This window comes from Phodopus roborovskii, unplaced genomic scaffold, assembly GCF_943737965.1.
Source record: "Phodopus roborovskii unplaced genomic scaffold, PHOROB, whole genome shotgun sequence".
Classification (NCBI taxonomy): domain Eukaryota; kingdom Metazoa; phylum Chordata; class Mammalia; order Rodentia; family Cricetidae; genus Phodopus; species Phodopus roborovskii.
The window spans coordinates 1,775,635-1,794,807 of record NW_026125537.1 but is presented as its reverse complement, the minus strand read 5'-3'; the positions used below and the strand labels follow the sequence as shown (position 1 = coordinate 1,794,807).

The following is a 19,173-nucleotide window of genomic DNA, read 5'->3' as shown; positions in this document are numbered from 1 at the left end:
TACCAAGTGCCTGAGGTGAAATTCATGCTTTTATATTTCTGAAATCCACGTTTGTTTTCATTATCTCCAGATATTTTTTTCTTACTGTTTGCAATTTTTTTTTCCCTTGACCCCATCCTCATTTTGAAATTATAGTAATTGTTTCTGTAGGCTTCTTCTTACCTTTTTCTGACTAGGACGTCACTCTCATTGAAACTGAAGCCTTATTTTAGAGGAATCCAGTGAATCATTGTTGCTGGGTAACTCACTGTGCATCACTCTATGAGGTCAGCCTCAGAACAGACTCTACATGAAACATATTTTTAAAGTATAGTTTAAAATTTACTTCTCTATACTTGTTCAATTTATTTATGATAAAGATCAAGTTCTGTACTCAAAGTAGTTTATATCGCCATCATAAGAAAACACTGCTTTGTTTTAGAATTCAATGTTGCTAATATTTGATCTCTTTGTTCTTAGTTTGTCTGGTCTAAGAAACATTGAAGGTTGTTGACAGTTCTTTTAATACTTGAATGGCTGAAAGAGAACATTTGTAAATCCACTGGAGTGCTATCTTTGCAGAAACCATCCTTCTGTTGTCATCTGCCTTTGAGTTCTGAATTCTTTTTTTTTATTACTTGTTCCTATGTTCCTCTTGTTTTAAAACAGCTTCCAGAATGTCTTCCATAGCAAGAATTGTTTAACTAATTTTACTTCACCAGAAATGAATAGCACTGTAGATATCTGAATTATTAAAATGCAAACACGGAGCCCTTCTATGAAGTTCCGAAGCTGTGTTTCTGTTAGTGAGTTGCCTTTTGCTAGCTGATGTTGAGTAATAATTATAACTCCTTAATTTCATTATATTTTGATGTTAATTCTAATAAGTTTATTTTGGGTATTTGCTTTATAAAAAACAACCCTTTGGGTGACTTTGGCTTATTTCCATTTATTATACTATGAGAGGAATCTTGATGTGTTTTTTTTCGCCAACAATATGACTCCTAGAAATTTAATCTCCTTTAGCCTTAACTCCTTCATTTACAAAATGAGGTGGTAGTACCCACCTCATGACATTATTCTGAAACTTAGTTGAGACTATATTTCCTGGGTATTCTCTAATCTTAGCACATAATCACATGATCTTGTGAGCCAGGAGGGAGGAGATACATATATGTTTGGAACTGTGGAGAGGTATTAGCAGAAACTTCCTTCAGCAGCCTGTTTCCTTATTGTCTATCCCAGGCATGTAGCTTGACAAGCAAGCCGAGCTAGCTTTGCTTTTCCATGTTACTGTAATACTTTTTAACTACCAGTATTCATGCCATTTACAGAATTTTGATTGCTGGTGTATTTGCACATCTGAGGCCCTGTTATTCTTCTTTTGAGTACACTATGTTTTCTTTATTTTTATTTTGTACCACACAGTAATGTGGCACATAATTTGTTCCTGTGAACTAAGAAAAGGTTTAATTCTGATCTATTTGGTTTTGGTGATTCAGTAGCTTTTGTAATTGTATTATTCTATACTTTGTGGCTTAACTAAATGCTTAGTTGATGGTTCCCTATGTAGTTAAAAATTATGATGTCAGTTCTGTTCCCTAGAATGAGCTCCTTGTAGAAGTGCCCAAGGAGATATATCAGATTAAAACTCACGGATGTTTGTAGGAGCAGTGTTTATAATATTCAAAACTGGAAATGATCTAAAAGATTTTCAATATAAGTGAATAAATGTACTATAAGCTATTGGTGAAAAATTAATTTGTAAAAATACACATAAATATTTGATTTATAGGTAGTTTGAAACTTACTTAGTCAGATATGACTAAAGAATGTCAGAGAATGCATAGAGAGATAGATAGATAACTCAGTTGTTAAAGTACTTGTTGCACAAGCATAAAGATTGGAAGGGTCTCTAGCAGCAGAGTTAAAAGCTGGGCATAGTGGCATGTCCTGGTAATCCCAGAAATGGGGAGGCAAAGACAGGACGATTCTTGGGTTATGTTGGCCAGCTGGCCTAGCTGAATGGTGAGCACCAGCGTCAGTGAGAATCATCCCTCAAAAAACAATGTGGAGGGCAACTAAGGAAGGCACTCGTTGTATATCTGAGACCCTAGTTTTCATGTGTATGCAACTCCCTCCCCCCCAAAAGGAGGAAACAAATGTGAAAGTATTATAAAAGTCAGGCAATCCCTGCCTTTGTGGGGGAGAGAAGGAGAATATAGAGGGCTTTCATAGAAATTCACTTTAGAGAGTTAATTTAATTTTATTTTATGTGCATTGGTGTTTTATCTGCATTCATGTCTGAGGGTGTTTGATCCCATGTTATAGACAGTTGTGAGCTGCCATGTAGGTGTTGGGAATTGAACCTAGGTACTCTGGAAGAGCAGCCAGTGCTCTTAATTGCTGAGCGATCTCTTTAGCCCCAACACCTATCTTTTTAAATAATGTTCTTCTGTGTGTGTTTTTTCACAATAAATACATATTATTGAGGTTTAATAAGGAACAGGAGAAACAGATAGGCCGAATAGATGTTTATTCACAGAGAAATAACTTACAACATAGACAGATGAACACCAGCAGGTTCCTGGTCCCAAGGATGTCTCTGGATGTTCTTGTGTCCCTGTGCTGCAAGCAAGAGCGCTTCCAGAGCCCCTTCCTCAGACTTAGTTCCCCCAGGTAACATCTGCCCCTTTCCCCATCCCCAATGGGTATGGTCTGTGCCATAGGTGTGGACAAAGTGAATATCTCACTACAATTCCCCTTTTAGTCTAAAGAAAAGATTTAGGCTTGATATTGTATACAAAACAGTGAATAACAAGTGTGCTCTAAGAAAAGGAAAATCAAGAACATACAAACTTAAGACCTACAACATATGGCTTAAATGTGAAAATCCAGATGTGATGGCACATGCCTGCAGTCATAGCACTGAGGAGGCTGAGATAAGAGGACTGCTAGTGCTAGGATAACATGGCCTTCATAATGAGACCCCCATCTCAAATAAAAGAAAAGGAACAAGAGTATGAGTGATAATCCCTTCTGTCAAACAGGCCAACCATAGAGGGAGGGAGGGACGAAGGAAGACAGCCAGCCAGCAGCTGTGGCAACTCAGATAGCTGCTTCAAGATTGGAAGTAATGTTACACAGAAGTTCTTTCTTTGGCTCTCTGATAAGGGCTGGGCAGATAGATAGGGCCAGAAGCTGAGATCTGGTTTTTAATCCCTTTGGATTATATGTATTACAGTAGAGTTTGGTGTTGCTGGAGGTTTTATGTTTTGTTTTATTTTTCACTTTCTCAAAATGTAAAGGGAGAGTTTTGAGTAATAAATTATAATCCTTTGATGTTTTTTATTCTATATATTTGTTTGTTTTTCAAGGCAGGGTTTCTCTGTGTAGTCCTGGCAGTCTTGGAACTCGCTCTGTAGACCAGGCTGGACTAGAACTTATAGAGAGCCACCTGCCTCTGACTCTGCCTCAGGAGTGCTGGAACTAAAGGCATGTACCACCATCACCTGAATGTGATTTTGATCTTTAAAACAATTAGTATAGTTGTAAATAACCAGAAGAGTTATATTCTTATATTGATGCAGCTATGAAATCTGTCAGATTTGTGTTATGATACCTCACCATTCTCTTTAAACCAAATTCCTTGATTTGTCACATCTTTGTTATCATGGCACATATTTGAAGGAGTTATATTCCCACCAGTAATTTATAGTGAATTGAAGAAGGTAGAGATAATGGGCAGCTGCAGCATCCTGTCAAAGAGTTTTAAATAAAGAACAGTGTTAGGAGACGAAGGACACCAACATCATTTAGAAGAAAGGAAGAGAATAGAAATTCAGCTTTAACCAAGGTGAAATTAAGCCCCTGTGCGATTCTGAGTGAAGATATCTAGAAAGTAGAGAATAGATTATGTTTTGGAAACTAAGAGAACATGTGACTTGCCACCAACATTTAGAAATAATTCAATTGCAAGAAATAAAGGCTATGAAAAAAGAATAAGTTTTATTGACATTAACAAAAATCTTGGGGTCCAAATATATATATTTAAATTATAGCCAGGTGGAGAAACAGGCAAGAAAGGCTAAGAAAGGGGTGGGCAGACTTATGGTCGTGAATGGATAGTGTCCAGAAGTAAAAGTAGTTTTTAAAAGACAGTTGTATATATTTGATTAAATACATTGAGTGAATCCGTTTATAACAAAAGACTTAAAAGGTCATAGAAACAAAGAATTGAAGAAAAGGCTAAAGCAAGCTATAAGTGTACCCCCCCCCCCCAAAAATAATCATGTGTAAGAGATTTGGGATTCTTTTCTGTTTCCTACTCTGCAGGGAGTAGGCAAGTTAAAGCTACAGCTTAGACACCAGAGGCACTAGGAGCTCAGGAGGGGAGGTGCTTTAAGCAAGGATATAGATTACCTAAAGAATAGTATGCCTTTTGTATCCTTTACTGGGCCATACAAGTACTGATATTCACAAGTCTCCTGAACTGCCCTGTGTCCTGTTCATGATTCTAGAACTCTGCCAGGTTTGAATATGGAGAAACAGAAAAATGTGACCAGGGAAGGAGTCAGGGGAAATATATAAAACAGAAGAAAGGTTTTTAACAGTTAATTATGTTTTCAGATTATTAGGTATTTCATAGGTAAAACAATGAAAAGATGATTTTATTACTTAAAAGGTACAGTACATTGGCGTTTTTGAATTTAGCCATTTTGACGGGTGTAAGATGGTATCTCAGATTGTTTTGATTTGTATTTCCCTGATGGCTAAGAATATTGAGCAATTTCTTAAGTGCCTTGCAGCCATTTTAGATTTATTTTTATTTTGTGTGTATTATTATCTTGCTTACATGTATGTGTTTGTGATATGTGCTTGCCTGGTGCTCATGGAGGCCAGAAGAGAGTGTCAGATCCCCTGGAACTGGATCTGCAGATGGCATGCCACCATGTTGATGATGGGAATGGAACCGGCTCCTCTGCAAGAGCGCTTACCTAGCCACTGAGCAGTCTATGAATACTTAATAGCTTAATCTGTCAAGCATTTATTTCTCACTTATGCTGCTTGTCTGTTGTGATGAGAACACTTTGTGCCTCACCGTTACTCAGGATTTATGGAAGTTAATAGTCTTAACCATGTTGCTGCCATCTCTCAAAAGATGATTCTTAAGTTCCTGTACTGTAGGATGAGTGTGAACAAGAAGTAGGAGACTCCCATCTTCTCTTAAATGCTTTGGCCCTGGCTAGCCCAGGTCATAGATCTTTCTTCGTGCCACAGAATTGGGATGTGTCACCCCCAGTTACTGAGAAAGGACAGCAGATCTGGCATTGTAAGCACTAAAAATCCTTACCACCCATGAGGGACAGGACTCAGATCATTGTTGGACTCACCTAAGTAGAAGATAGGAAACAGCAGGGCAGTGCAGTTTTCAAACCTGAAAGGGAAATAATTTCATGGGGACTAGTTAAACTGTCAGGTAACTATTAGAGTATTAGTAGAAAACTAGCATTTAAGAGGAAAAGAGTGATAAATCACTTACCCCCTGTCCGTTCCTTTTCTTGAAATTATCATAAGTTATGTTACAATAATAAAAAGAGAATAAAACAAAGATTTGGAATCAAGGTAAGGGGCAAAGTGCAGGGTACAGTTGAGACCAAGGCAATAAAATTAAAATGCTGAGAAAAGCCAGGTGAGGTGCAATAAAATGAGCACTTGGGAGGTTGAGGCAGGAGGATCTGAAATTGGAGGCCAGCCTGTGTTACATAGTGAGAACCTATCTTTAAATAAACAAGCAAACAAAAACCGAGGGAAAGGAGATATGTGTAATGATGTCAAGAATTTTGTTTCTGTGAGAACTCAAACTGAAAAAAATAAATACATTAGTTTTAAAGTGCTTAAACTAATATACTGAATGTTGTTTAAGGAAAGAAATATAGCCTGTTAATATCATCACTTTGAAGATGGGACAGAAAGACTGAGTTCCAGGCTATCCTGCACTCTGTAGTGACATATTGCCTCAAAAACACAAACAAATAAATGCAAATGTGAATAATGGGAAAATGGTTAAAAGATAATGCTTTTAGGAAGTGCATTTTGGGAGTGGAGTAGAGTAAGACAGAGAACAAATAGGTCAGGTTAGGCTTCATGCCTTATAGGACTAGGGTCTCTTCAAATTGTCTATGAATTGGATCTGGTGGCATTGGTCTATATTCCTAACTACCTGGGAGGGTGAAGGAGAATCACAAGTTCTCAAGGACATTTTAGGCAACTTATGTCTCAAAATAAAATGTACAAGAGGGCTGGGGATATTGCTCAGTGGTTAAGCATTTGACTGTTTTGTACATGACTCTGCCTTCCATCCCTACCACCCTTTCCTCTTAAGAACCTGTCTTTGTTTTTAAGAAAGGTAGATAAACAACCTGTAAGCAATGAAAAGGAGCTGTGGATTTGGGCAACTGAAAGATTGTTGTTGGTGTTGGTGTTACTTCAGTCATTGATTAGCGGGTGCAGACTAAGTTGAAGAGTCAAAGAACAGAAAAATTGTTCCCATAGTGCAAAGGAATTGATTGAAGGACATCAGCTGGTATACAAGAGTAAAGAATGAAATATGCTGTATAGTTATATTACCTGCCTCTGTGAAATGCAGAATGTGAAGAGATAACTTGAAGAGATAACTTCAAGTAAGTTGTAAAGATATATTAAATGCTTACAGAGAGTTCTTGGTAAAGTACATTTGATTTTTTTTTTTCCTCTTTTAGATGGCTAGCTTTTCTAAATTCATCCATTTTTTTGATGTATGTTATATAGACTCTTCTGAATTGTATCAATAGGAAAGAGTGAACTATTGGTATAGTATTGTTTCTCTTCTTTTAAGTGAACTCTACCTTTTCAGAATTCCTTTATTTCAATTTAATACCCATGCATAAAGAGATCACAATGTTTGTTTCTTGCTTTATACAAAGATCTAGATTTTACATTATGCTATGTAATGAAAACAAAAGGCATACCCTTTCCCAGCTTTCTGCATTAATTTGATTGTTCTAGTGAGTTCAGTTCTCTAGTTCCTTTTCTGGGTTCAAGCTTTTTGTTGAAGCTTGGTCACAGGGGTAATGCTATCGTCTTTAAATTTGGTCATGGAATGTGTTACCCTGCTCCACTCAGGGAATGTGGCGCTGTTTGAGCTTGGGTAGTAACGTTTATTTTCTTTGACAGAGAAGCTGATTGTCCAGGGGCATCTAACCAAAGTGACAGAAGAATCAAAGCTTTCAAAAGGTTCGTTTCCTGTTTCCCTCTGGTCTGACAGTTATTTTGGATAATGAAAGTTAGTTTAAATTGTTAAATTTGCTGTATTTTAGCCATGAAATTATTTCTTATAGTGTATAAAATATCAAACTAGTAACAGTATCAGATATTATATAAAATATTTGGATGTCCATTTTAAGAAAAAGCAAGAAAGTATCTTTTAATGTAGGCATTTGTGTATGGTGTTAAATTTAACGCTTGGGGTAGGTTTGCTTTTGACCTTTCTGTCTCATTTCTGCAATGTTTTCAGTTTTCATCTCAAAATTTTAGTCAGTACAATGCAGATCTTTTATCAGTGAAAAATACTTAAATTTATTTTGAAAATTTTTGTATCTTTAACATTTCTTTTGATATTCAGTATTTTTCTGTTTTGTTATCTCAATTTGATTAAAACAAAGTGATGAATTTTGTGAATGTAAAATCGTGTTATATTTGATAATTAACAGTCCAGTAATTCTCCAAAGTAGATTTTTTCTTTCTTTCTTTCTTATTGTTATTATAGTTGTTAAACTGAGGATAGACATTTAAGGTTTAAAGCATCATACTGTTACTTGTAAGCATAGGAAGACTAGTTTAATGAATCTGGTAAGATGTGTTCATTGTCAGAATGGAACGTTTGTCAGATGTTGCCAGCATAAAATTTAAAACTGCCTTCCCAATACTAGTCAGTTAACAATGAAAGCTCAGAATTTTTAATGCTTGATTTTAGAATATTCGGTGTTGTCAGAGGTTTGCTTGCTTTTTAAAGGGTTTTAAAACAGACGGTGTCATTTGGATATCTGGTAGCTTTCATTATGAGCTTTGTGCACAGTGGATGCCATATTAGGAGAAAGAATGCACAGACCATGCAATGCTAATATTGTTCTGGCAAACAAGCATTAGGTTTCAGAATAGTGAACTATTTTTAGTACACATGCAATTTATTTCATCTTATTCAAGTGAGATGAGAACAGATTTTAAAATAGCCTTTACCTCACCCCTAAGTTCCTGTTATAATCTGTCGATTGAGTAACTTAACCCTGTAAGCAGAGCAAGGAGGCGGTGGTAGCTGACAGGTTCTTCTGTAGGAAAAGTGTCTTGTACCTTAGCACTTCCTGCATTTTGGAATAGAATGTTTTTGCTTGAAATCAGGTGAAGTTTTAGCAAAAGATGTGTGTAACATTACTGATTTTTAAAAGATGATGGATTTAAAATACATTTAGAACATTCTGAAGAACCTGTTTTGATCCACTATTTCTACTTTTGGGTCTTTTTGCTTTGTTCTATTTTGTTTTGAGAAAGGATCTATCTCATGGTGTAGCTTTGTTTAGCCTTGAGTGTCTGTCAGGCTTCCTGTGTACTGAGATTACAAATGGGAACGACCACATTTGTCTGGGTTTTTATCTTATGGAACAAACTGGATAAGTATTCAAGGCTCTTTGTTGCAGTCAGATATTTTTAAAATCTATTATGGCAGATAATTCCATGCAAGTGAGCTTAATTCATTTTCCAAGAATGATAATGTAAGTTTTACATTTTATCAATCAGCATTTGTTAATACTTTTCACATTGCCAGAATCCTGAGAGGAAGCTGGGTAGCCATAGTAGTTATGCTTTTAAATGTTTTCAATCTGGCTAGAAAATGTTTCTCTTGAATTTGACTAAATTTCTTGTCTTTAAAAAATTCATATAGTGATTTTATGGACTCTGTCTTCTTTCCATTGAAAATGACAGTTGCTAAGAATTAAATTATCAGTTGTTACCCATCTTACTGTTTCCTCTGAAGACTTCACTTAATGCGGTGTGTAATCATGTCTTGCATGCACTTCCTGATGAAGGACTAATTCAAGTTACTGCCATTATATATCCATAGTAGCTTAGAAGTAAAAAGGGATACAACTAAATATTTCTACTAACTGTATCCTCAGGTAACTCACTATAGATCTTTTTTTTTTTAAATTTAATTTTATTTCATTTGTATTGGTGTTTTGCCTGCATGTATGTCTGTGTGAGGGTGTCAGATCTTGGAGTTACAGACAGGTGTGAGCTGCCATGTGGGTGCTGGGAATTGAACCTGGGTCCTCTGGAAGAACAGCCAGTGCTCTTAACTGGCTGAGCCATCTCTCCAGCCCCCACTTTAGATCTTTAAATCTCAGTTTCCCCACTGTTTTTGGTGTGTGTGGTCAGTTTTTTTTTTTTTTTTTTTTTTTTTTTTGTTTGTTTGTTTCTGAGACAAGATCTCACTGTGTATCATTAACTGGTCAAAGCCATGATGCCTTGATGTCAGCATTCCTCAGTCCCAGCATGCCTAAGTTTACTTTGCTCATTTGTAAAATGAAATTTAACTTACAAGATTATTGTGGTCTTCTTTAAAAAAAATTATGTTTTTATTTGTGGGTGTCAGGGTACACACTTGCATTGCATGGCATGCTCATATACAGGATAGATGACGGCATGTGTGAATTGGTTCTCTCCTACCCTGTGGGTTTTGGGAATTGAGCTAAGGTTGTCTGGCTTGGAAGCAAGTGCCTTTATCTGCTGAGCCATCTTGCTGGCCCTTTTGTGGGAATTTAATGATAATACTGATTATAAAGCAGGAAGCACTTGAATAAAGAATAATACAGCTAGATTTGGTACTCTAATCTCAGCATACAGGGGGCTAAGGCAGGAGGATTGCCATGAATCTGAGGCTATTCTGGGCTACATAGCAAGTTCCAGGCCAGCTTAAGATACAGAGTGAGACCTTGTCGATAACAAAAACAAAAAAATATGAATATTTTTTCCTTCTTGATCTTCAGCTTTACCTTTTTTCCAAGTAGTGGGTCCAGTGCTATACACAGAAATGGCCTATGGTAGGTGTGTTTGTTTTCTGGTAGGTGTGCCTAGACAGTCACAGAATATGTTTCTCAGTTTAGGAGTAGTTTTGTTACTATGTTACAAGTTCTTCCATTTTCTTTTATATGTATCTTAAAGATGTAATGCTGTAGAGAAATCATTCAGCAATGACTTTTTTAAAAAAGTACTTTTGAAAGGGATGGCCCAGCAGTTAAGAATGCTTAATGTTCTTGCAAAGGACCAGAACTCAGTTCCCAGCACCCATGTTAAGTGTTTCACAACCATTGTTATTGCATCTCCAGAGAAATACATCTCTGACCTTTGTAGGCACTTGCCTTTGTGTGCACAAATCCATATGCAGACATACACATCCATAATTAACTAAAAATAGTTTGTAATTTTTAAAGATTGATTTTTGCTGTTCTTAGATTATATGTTTATTATATGTATGTCTCAGTTGATGTTGCATGTGAGTGCAGGCTCCCTCAGAATACAGAAGAGTGTGTTAGCTCCTGTGGAGCTAGTTACTGGTGGCTGTGGGCTGACCAAATCAAGTGTTGGGAATTTAACTCAGGTTTTCTGGAAGAGTGAGGCAATGTCTTAACTACTGAGTCATCTCTCTAGCTCTAGTAATAACTCCTTAATATTACAAAGTTAAATACTGCTTCATGACCAAAAATAGAGGTTTTAAAAAGAAATAGATATTCTATCACTTGTTTGTTCTGTTTTATTGAGTGGATTTAATGAAGATAATAAATACCCTCATGTACCCATCTCTAGCAATAAGCATTGATAGATACCTTTGTTGTGCTACTGAACCTTGAAAATGCACATGTAACAAAAACTTCATGGCTTGTTGGGTATGGGCTGCAATCCCAGCACTTAATAGCTGAGGCAGGAGATTCATAATTAAGCAGTAAGCTTGGGCTACACAATGATTCTCTGTCTCAGGAAAGAAAAAAGGGGGACACGGGGAGAAGAAACAAAACCTCTAAATAGCTTTAACTAAATATATAAATATTTAAAATGCTATATGTCCATATATCTATTATACTTACTGTGCTTTAATTTTTTAGTTAATAAGCATTTTCAATACACATTTAGTCTTCCCATAATGACAGTACTTTAGTGAACATTCTCAGGTAATACCTCACATAACCCATCATTTCCTTAGGGAAAAGTAAAAGTGGGTTTATACATTCTATTTATTCATTAGATTTGTTAATTTTATATGTGTGAGTATTGCTCTACATATATGTATTGCACCATATATGTGTCTGCTGCCCACAGAGGCCAGAAGGGGTATTGGATCCCCAGCATGTGGAGTTATAGTTCACTGTTAGGCACTCTGTTGGTGCTGGAACCAAACCGAGATTTTCTGCAAGAGTAGGAAATGCTCCTAACTGCTGATCCATCACTCCTGGTCATGGTTTTGATATAATTTGTCACAAATGGTACAGTCAGAAATATGCCATGATTATTTATGATCATAAAAATAGTAATCCATTTAATGGACATGATAATCTCATTAGAGAAATAACATGTATAAATTCCCAGAAAGTGGAGTATGATCAATGGTTGGGAGGGGCACACAACAGAAAAGATATAATATAAAAGAATAATATACTAGAGAAATGATTGCTTATTTAGAAGCAATGAGGTGAAATCTATACTTTGCAACATGGGCCAGATAGAGAAAATGATGGTTGAGACTAGGGAAATGTAGATTCAAGCAAAGCATTGCAATCTATAATGAGCCCTATACAGAAATCTGCATAACTGAATTCCTGTGGGAATCAATACAGGGATGACTGTATAGCTAAATTTTGCAATATGAAGCGTAGTTGATGCCTAGAAGTGATGTTATAGAATTTTAGTTGAGGGAATGACCTCTGTAATCCCATTGCCAATGAATGCCATAGAATTTATAGATACGCTATTATATCCATTGTGACTTAGTCACTCCTCATCTTTAATAAACTGTTGGTCTATGATTAGACCTTTAAGAGCAATGACCTAGAATATTTTGGTCATATATGGCAGAGTAGCTGTAGAAAATACCACTAGAACCTTTCAAAACAGGCCCCCCTTCTTGTAATTCCCATTCATTGTATTGTCTTTAGAAATGGGCTGATCATTTTGAGGGGTACTTTTATAATTATGTGTTTTAGAGTGATTGTTTTTGACTCTGCACTAAGCTAAGCTTCTAGCCCTTTCCTTCAATCGTGTTTAGATAGAGTCCCCATTGCCCTGGGAATTCTGCTGCATTTGTCGTGGTTCTCTGATTACTGTAACAAAGCTTGCTGCGTTTTTTTTTATTCCCAGTTGATAAGTGGACAGACTTGAATAAGAGCCCCAGCCCTCTGCATAGCAGGCAGAGTCCACAAAATGATTTGCTGGGAGCTCTGAGAAATAACCAGCTTTGCGATTTGGAGCCAGTGGTGAAGAACAAGGAGACCCAGTGATTTTAGTTGGTTTTTTAACACTATTTTGCATAGGCATAGTTTCTAAGTATTCATGCTTAAAGCAGTTTTCTTGATAGGAAGTCTTGAATTATAATAATATTTTGACTTGTGTTTTTCCTAATAGAAAACCAGGCAAGAGCAAAGGAATCTGACTTATCAGATACTCTGAGTCCAAGCAAGGAAAAAAGCAGCGACGACACTACAGGTGAGTTTTAACTTAGTAGTTACAGATCTGAACAGTCTCCTGGCAATTTTGGTTTATTAGTTAATGTGGATGAAAACTTCAAAGCTTGTTTTTAATGAAAAAGCAGTGTTTTGACTTATCAGATCCCTCTATAAAATCATGGATATTTTGTTAAAACAATTTTCAACTATCCAAGTGTATTAGATGTATACTTTTAATTTATTATTATGATAACAATAATTTGTTGATAGATTTAAAAAGTCTATAATTCTCTTTCTCCATCTTGTAGACGCCCAGATGGATGAGCAAGACTTAAACGAGCCCCTTGCTAAAGTGTCTCTTTTAAAAGGTACTTCAATGTGTTTCATGACATCTTAAACCAGGGTGTTAAACTCACTTCTTGCCACAAAATCTGTTTCATGTATATGTGAGGCTTTACATTTTAGTTTACCAATTAAAAAAGGAGGATGTAAAGTGTTGGTGCCCAGTGCTTGCTAAATAATATGTATACACACTTAACTTACAGAGTAATTTGATTCAGTGAAGTTAAAGCATAAGAGGGTGAACCTGAAATGCAGTTGTGTTTTTCTCATGTTTCCAATAGAAACATAATCATATTTTTTAACATAATTAGTATAAGGTAAAACTCCTAGCTTACTAGAAGGAACTATATATCCTCTCTGCTGTCATGTGGTGGAAGTCCTTAAATGTCAAACTGTGCTGTTCTTCCTCATTTCTCAGTAATTATGTAGTTTTCAGGACTCTGAGAAATTTGGGACTAAGAGTGCCTTTTCTTTTTCATAATTTCCCTGTCTACTTTCTCCCTCCAGCTCCTTCCATGCTCCGCCTGTTCCCTCTCAAATTCATGTCCTCTTTTCCTTTACTTACGGTTGTTATCTGTATATGCATAAACACATGAATACAGCCTGTGTAGTCTGTTTAGTGTAGCCTGTAAGTGTGTGATTTCAGGGCTGAGGACTTAGTAATTGGATAACCAACTAAGGCCTCATCCTTAGGGAAGATTGAGTCTCCCTCTCTCACTGGACTGAGAGATGCTGTGATGAACCTTTTTGTGTCTCACCCCTAAAAAGGAAGTGCATTTATATCTTGGTAGCTACTCTTAGAATACATAAGTGTGTTAAAGTGTCTTCCCCCATGTGATTCTGTGCATGTGCTGTTTTTCATTACCTCACTTTGCACAAAGTTTCAGTTCAGTGGATGTACATGTGGGGAATGGTGGACTAACACCAGTCAGGAAGCTCTCTGGGGATAGAACAACAGTGGTAGCTGTTTCATTGTATACACATGCCCATTGTTCTAGTGGGACTGTTAAGGAACCCTCACAGCCCAGACTCTGAATTTTGAGATATGAGGGAGGTGGCTTGGTTCACCCTGCATGACCCTGCTGCTGGCCTCGTTGTATAACCATGTCTCCATGTTCTCTCATCTGGGCATCCTTACTTTCTCATTCTCTATGGAGGCTGAAAATCACATGGCTGCTGACCAGTTTTGACTGAATTCCAAAATCCAGGGAAGTTCCTAAGGATGCTGACCCCGGCAGCCAATGAGTCCTTCAGTCTGATCAGTTTCCTTTACTTACTGATCTGTCAGCTCCTAGGCGACTCTTGAGTTGAAACGCATGATTTTTTTTAATGCCATAGTAATTAAAACAAATGAATGTTTGCACAATTCAGAAATCTTAACAGAAATGCAAAACTTACTATATAAGATGTTATTGATACTGGAAAAAGGGGGTGAGGGTGTATGTCGTTGTTGTCGTTGTTAGAGTGCCTGCCACTCTGAAGCAAAGTCCAGGGTTTGCAAGATTCCCAACATGCAAAAACAGACAGGCTGGCCCTGGGAAAGAGAACACTGTTAAACAGACAAAGGAGCTGATACTGGGCAGAGGAGAAAAGAACCTCAGTGCTTTATGGGAACTGAAAAAATAAGAAAGGATGAAATTTAAGTAATAAATACTCTTAAAGGTAGCAGTTTATATGGTTTTTGGTGCTGCATAAAACTTTTAAATCTTCTTGTTAGCTAAATTTGGATTCATTTTTAAGTAGCATTATGATTGTGTTAATTTTATTCAACTTTTATTAATGCTTTTTATTTACTTTAATTATGTGTACGTGTAGATAGAGGAGGACCCCCAACATTGACAACTGGCCTCTATATTTACAAGTACACATGTGTTCACTCATGCATCCACACATGTACATACATGTATGGGCACATGTATACCCATACATCATGATCGCATGCAGGAACACACATACACTCAGACACTTTTTCTTTGTCTTTCCTCTCTTCCCTTGCTTCTCATTCTCCCTTTCTCCTTACATTTCTGTATGATTGGTAACTTTTGTTAATGAAATGGTATTGTTTGTTTGTTTTCGAGACAAAGTTTCTTTGTGTAGCTTTGGAGCCTGTCTGAAACTTGCTCAGTAGAGCCAGCTGGCCTGGAATGCACAGAAATCCATCTGCCTGTGCCTCCTGAGTCCTGGGATTAAAGGAGTATGCCACCACCACCCAGCATGAAATAGTGTTTTTAACAACAGCTTTTCAAAGACTTTAAAGCTGGATGGAGGAACAAGCCTGTAATATCAACATTCAGGAGGGCAGAAGATAAGGAACTCAAGGCCATCTTCAACTGTATAGCAAATTTAGAGTCCCATCTGCCCTTAATAAAATAGGAAAGATTTACAACTTGATGTTTTAACATGATGCTTAGATTTATTTTGTTATTAATTAAGTATGTGTGCGTTCATGTGGAGGAAGTGCACATTAGCGCAGGTACCTGTGGAGGTCAGGAGAGGCTGTCAGATTGCTTGGGGTGGAGTTCCAGCAGGCTGTGAGCTGCCTGTTGTGTGTGCTGGGAACTGAACTGTCACAGCAGTACACACTCTGAACCACTGGGCTATCTCCTCAGCGCCCTGCAGCTTGATTTTTAAGAACAGACTGTTAAAAGACTAGAGCAGTGGCTCAGTGGTTAAGACCACTTGTTGCTCTGGAGGACTCAAATTTGGTTGCTAGCACCCACATAGTGGTTTACAACTACCCATAATTTTTCTTTGAGGGGACCCAATAACTTTCTGACTCCCATGAGCACCAGGTGTGAATGTGGTGTGCATGGATACATGCAGGAGAAGAAACACTTATATACATAAAATAAAATAAAAATCTTTCAAAAGAGAGAATAGAGTGTTAAGTCATTACATATTTTACTAGGAGCAGGTGGATTTATTAGACTTGACAAGAAATAATCACCATTACTTTAAATGGTGGTTATTATTTTTCCTTTGTAAGAGTTTTATATATCCTGAAAATTATTTATTCACTCTGACTTATTAGAAACATTTAAGTTGTGATTTATTATGTCTGGTTACGGTTTGTAATCTATATAATTAGGTGCAATAAATTAGGCTGCAGAAGGTTTGCATTTAATCTTGTCTACACATTTTCCACTAATACTCATCACCAGACTTTCCTCAAGCTTGTGAAGCAGATTGATTAAAAACAAAACTCCTTTTTTAGAAAAATGTACGGTGCTGTGAGAGTAGACTTACACCCAGTAAACTAAGCTAACAAAGCGCTTTTCCAGAAAACCTTGTGAAAAACAGATGATTAATCAACCTTAGCAATCAAAATTGGCTCTTGATTGTTTAGAAGGAGGATTTGCACACTAACTACATCAGTAGTTTGAATGTGGTCATTTGTGTTTATTGCTCCAAACTTACTTTGTAAAGAGTTTAGTCAGCAGTAGTAGTAATACTTCTGTGTCTGTGTGATATGTTTTATTTAACTAAAATGTTGGTCCTTCATATAGTTCAGAGAACCAATTTGTAAATAGTGGTTCCTGTATGAGCACAGGGCATTATTGTGTTGATTGTATCTTCCCTTTAAAATGTTATTACTTGGCATAAAACCCACTTCTTTAGTGTTTCATTCAAAAGCCAAGCACTGTGTTAGTTTTGTTTCACAGCATGGCCGGTAACTGGCTGTGGACAAGAATTGTCTCTGTGTAGATTCAGAGATAGATCCCTTGTTTAAGAGGAGCCATTAAAGCAAAACAGCTTTTGTTTAGCTGTTATAGTAATTCATTTACTCCTACTGTGCTTGTGATGATAAATACAGAAAGATAAGCTGATGTAATTTAGTCAGAAATGACTGGGTCTTTTCCTAAGACAGTGGCATTAGATTGGTTAAATTAAGAGAGATTTTTTTTAATTATTAAAAAAGTGCCAACTTGGTAAACATTGAAGACAACTAGAAACTAGATTCAGTAAGTTTTAATATTCTTCTATATTTACTGTTTTTAAATATATGTAGGCATTTTCTTTTTAATTTTTTTTTTTTACTTCATCATAATTCCTGATCTATAGGAATTATACAGTATTAGGACTAAGAGTCCCATATACTATTGCATGGGAAATAAGATTCTGGGACACAATATAGGCTGATTGATGTTTATTTGGAGTGAAATCACTTAACACCAGAAACAGATGACCACCGTGGGTTCCTGCTCCAAGGATGCCCCCAGATGCTCTCTTTCTCTGACCAGGAAGTAAGAGAGCGAGCTGGGGTCCGGGACTCTAGACCCCACAGGTCCCGTCCACACTTGTTCCCACAGCCATTGAGAACAGGTGCAGGTGGGGGTGGATATCTTTCTACAATACACTCATTCTTCACTCAAATTCCCCAGATATAAGCATTACACCCATATTTGTTCAAATTTTATTCATTATTATTTTCCATGTTTCTCCTTTTACCTGCGGATCATTCAGAACTAATTGCAGGCATGATAACCTTTACTCCTAAATACTTTGCTATATGTCTAGTTAGTTCCTCTTACGTGACTGCTATACTGTTCTTAAAATTAAGAAGTTAACATCGATGTGTTACTCTACTCTGATCTGGAGACTTTATTCTCATTTTTCAGTTTTTTGTTTTTTTGTTTTTTGTTTTTTTTTTTTTTTAAAGGTGTGGGTGGTACGTATGCTTGTGTACACTCAGAGACCAGAACAAGAAATGAGATCCTTCAGGGCTGTAATAATAGGCATTTGCAAGATCCCTGCTTGATACCTACCTGGATGCTAGAATCTGAACTCTAGTCCTCATGTTTACTTAGCAAGTTCTCTTAGCTGCTGAGTCACCTTTCCAGTCCACTAGCACTTTTAGTACAGCAAAGATGAGCAACAGAGTAACTAGAAAGGAAAGAGGTTAGGAAAATGGCATATTTGAGATGTAATGTTGGATTAAATTTATTTTAGTTAAATAACTAAGGTGACATCAGTTAATGATTCAGCAAGTATGTTTATCTACTGTGATGTTATATTGGGTTCAAATTAGATACAGTGGAGCATCCAGTCTAGTTTTTATTGTGTTTTTAGGGTTGACAGTTTTTTTTTTTTTAATTTTTAAAAATTAAACTGTAACTGCTTTGTTTCCTTATTACCTTTCCTTCCCTCCAACTCTTCAGATGGTATCGTCTTTAAAGGTTTTTATACACACACACACACACACACACACACACACACACCAAAACAAACATACAAACCCATAATTTTTTGTTTTTAATTCATTTTTTTTGTTTGTTTGTTGGGGGCAGGGTGGATTAGGGAGAGGCGTGCATGTGGAGTTAAGGGAACAAGTCTTAGGGAGCTTGTGGGAATCCAGGGTGGAACACAGATCCTTGGGTTTACTTGGAAATGCCTCTACCTGCTGAGCCTTGCTAGTCCTTTTTGCATCTGTACTGGCATCTGTACTGGCTTGTCCTTGAGGTTCTGACAGGATATGCTCTGTGCATATTTTTCTATGTTCTCATTTAAAAGGGCCCTGCCCACCTCCCATCCTCCTTTCTCTCCCTCTGTCCATCTGTTCTTCTCACCATTTCTCTTTTCTCTGCCCCTCTTTCCTGTTGCTATTCCTGCCCCTGGAGGCTGGTCTCCCCTCTACCCCCTTCCCTCTTTTTATGATCCCTTTCCCTCTGCTTGAACCCTGACTCATGGCCTCTTTTTCTCTCTTGCTGTTTTCTTACATTGTAACACTCATTTCTTTCTTGAAGAATTTCATTTGTTTTTCCATTTTTATTTAAGTGCCAAGTAAAGTTTTTCTGTCTTACTGTTAAATTTCAAAACTGATGGAGAAGGAGCTGGAAAGAGGGTTCATCGGATAAATTAGTCACTAGCTGTTAAGCCTGACAACCTGAGTTCTGTCCCTGGGACCCCCATGGTAGACCAGAAGAGTCAACTGCCTTATGTTGTACTGTGCATGCATCCATCCCTCTCTCTCTCTCTCTCTCTCTCTCTCTCCTGTCTCACCAAATTTCAAGTTTTACAGGAGCTGTACGTCAATAAAATGTATGTTAATTTCTTTATTTTATAGAACTAATATCCATGTTAATTCTATGTTGTTGAAGGTAAA

General features: G+C 36.9%; 1 protein-coding gene across 26 annotated transcripts in view; it reads left to right on the top strand.

Moving 5' to 3' along the window:
• Slmap (sarcolemma associated protein) overlaps positions 1-19,173 on the top strand; it is a 119,309-nt gene that overhangs the window by 82,334 nt on the left and 17,802 nt on the right. For 25 of the 26 annotated variants that reach the window (XM_051176720.1, XM_051176728.1, XM_051176726.1 and 22 more), the window contains 3 exons: positions 7,195-7,254; positions 12,688-12,768; positions 13,037-13,096. In XM_051176720.1, coding sequence (XP_051032677.1) covers positions 7,195-7,254; positions 12,688-12,768; positions 13,037-13,096 — 201 coding nt within the window. The remainder of the gene's footprint in view (positions 1-7,194; positions 7,255-12,687; positions 12,769-13,036; positions 13,097-19,173) is intronic. The other variant, XM_051176729.1, reaches the window with a different exon arrangement.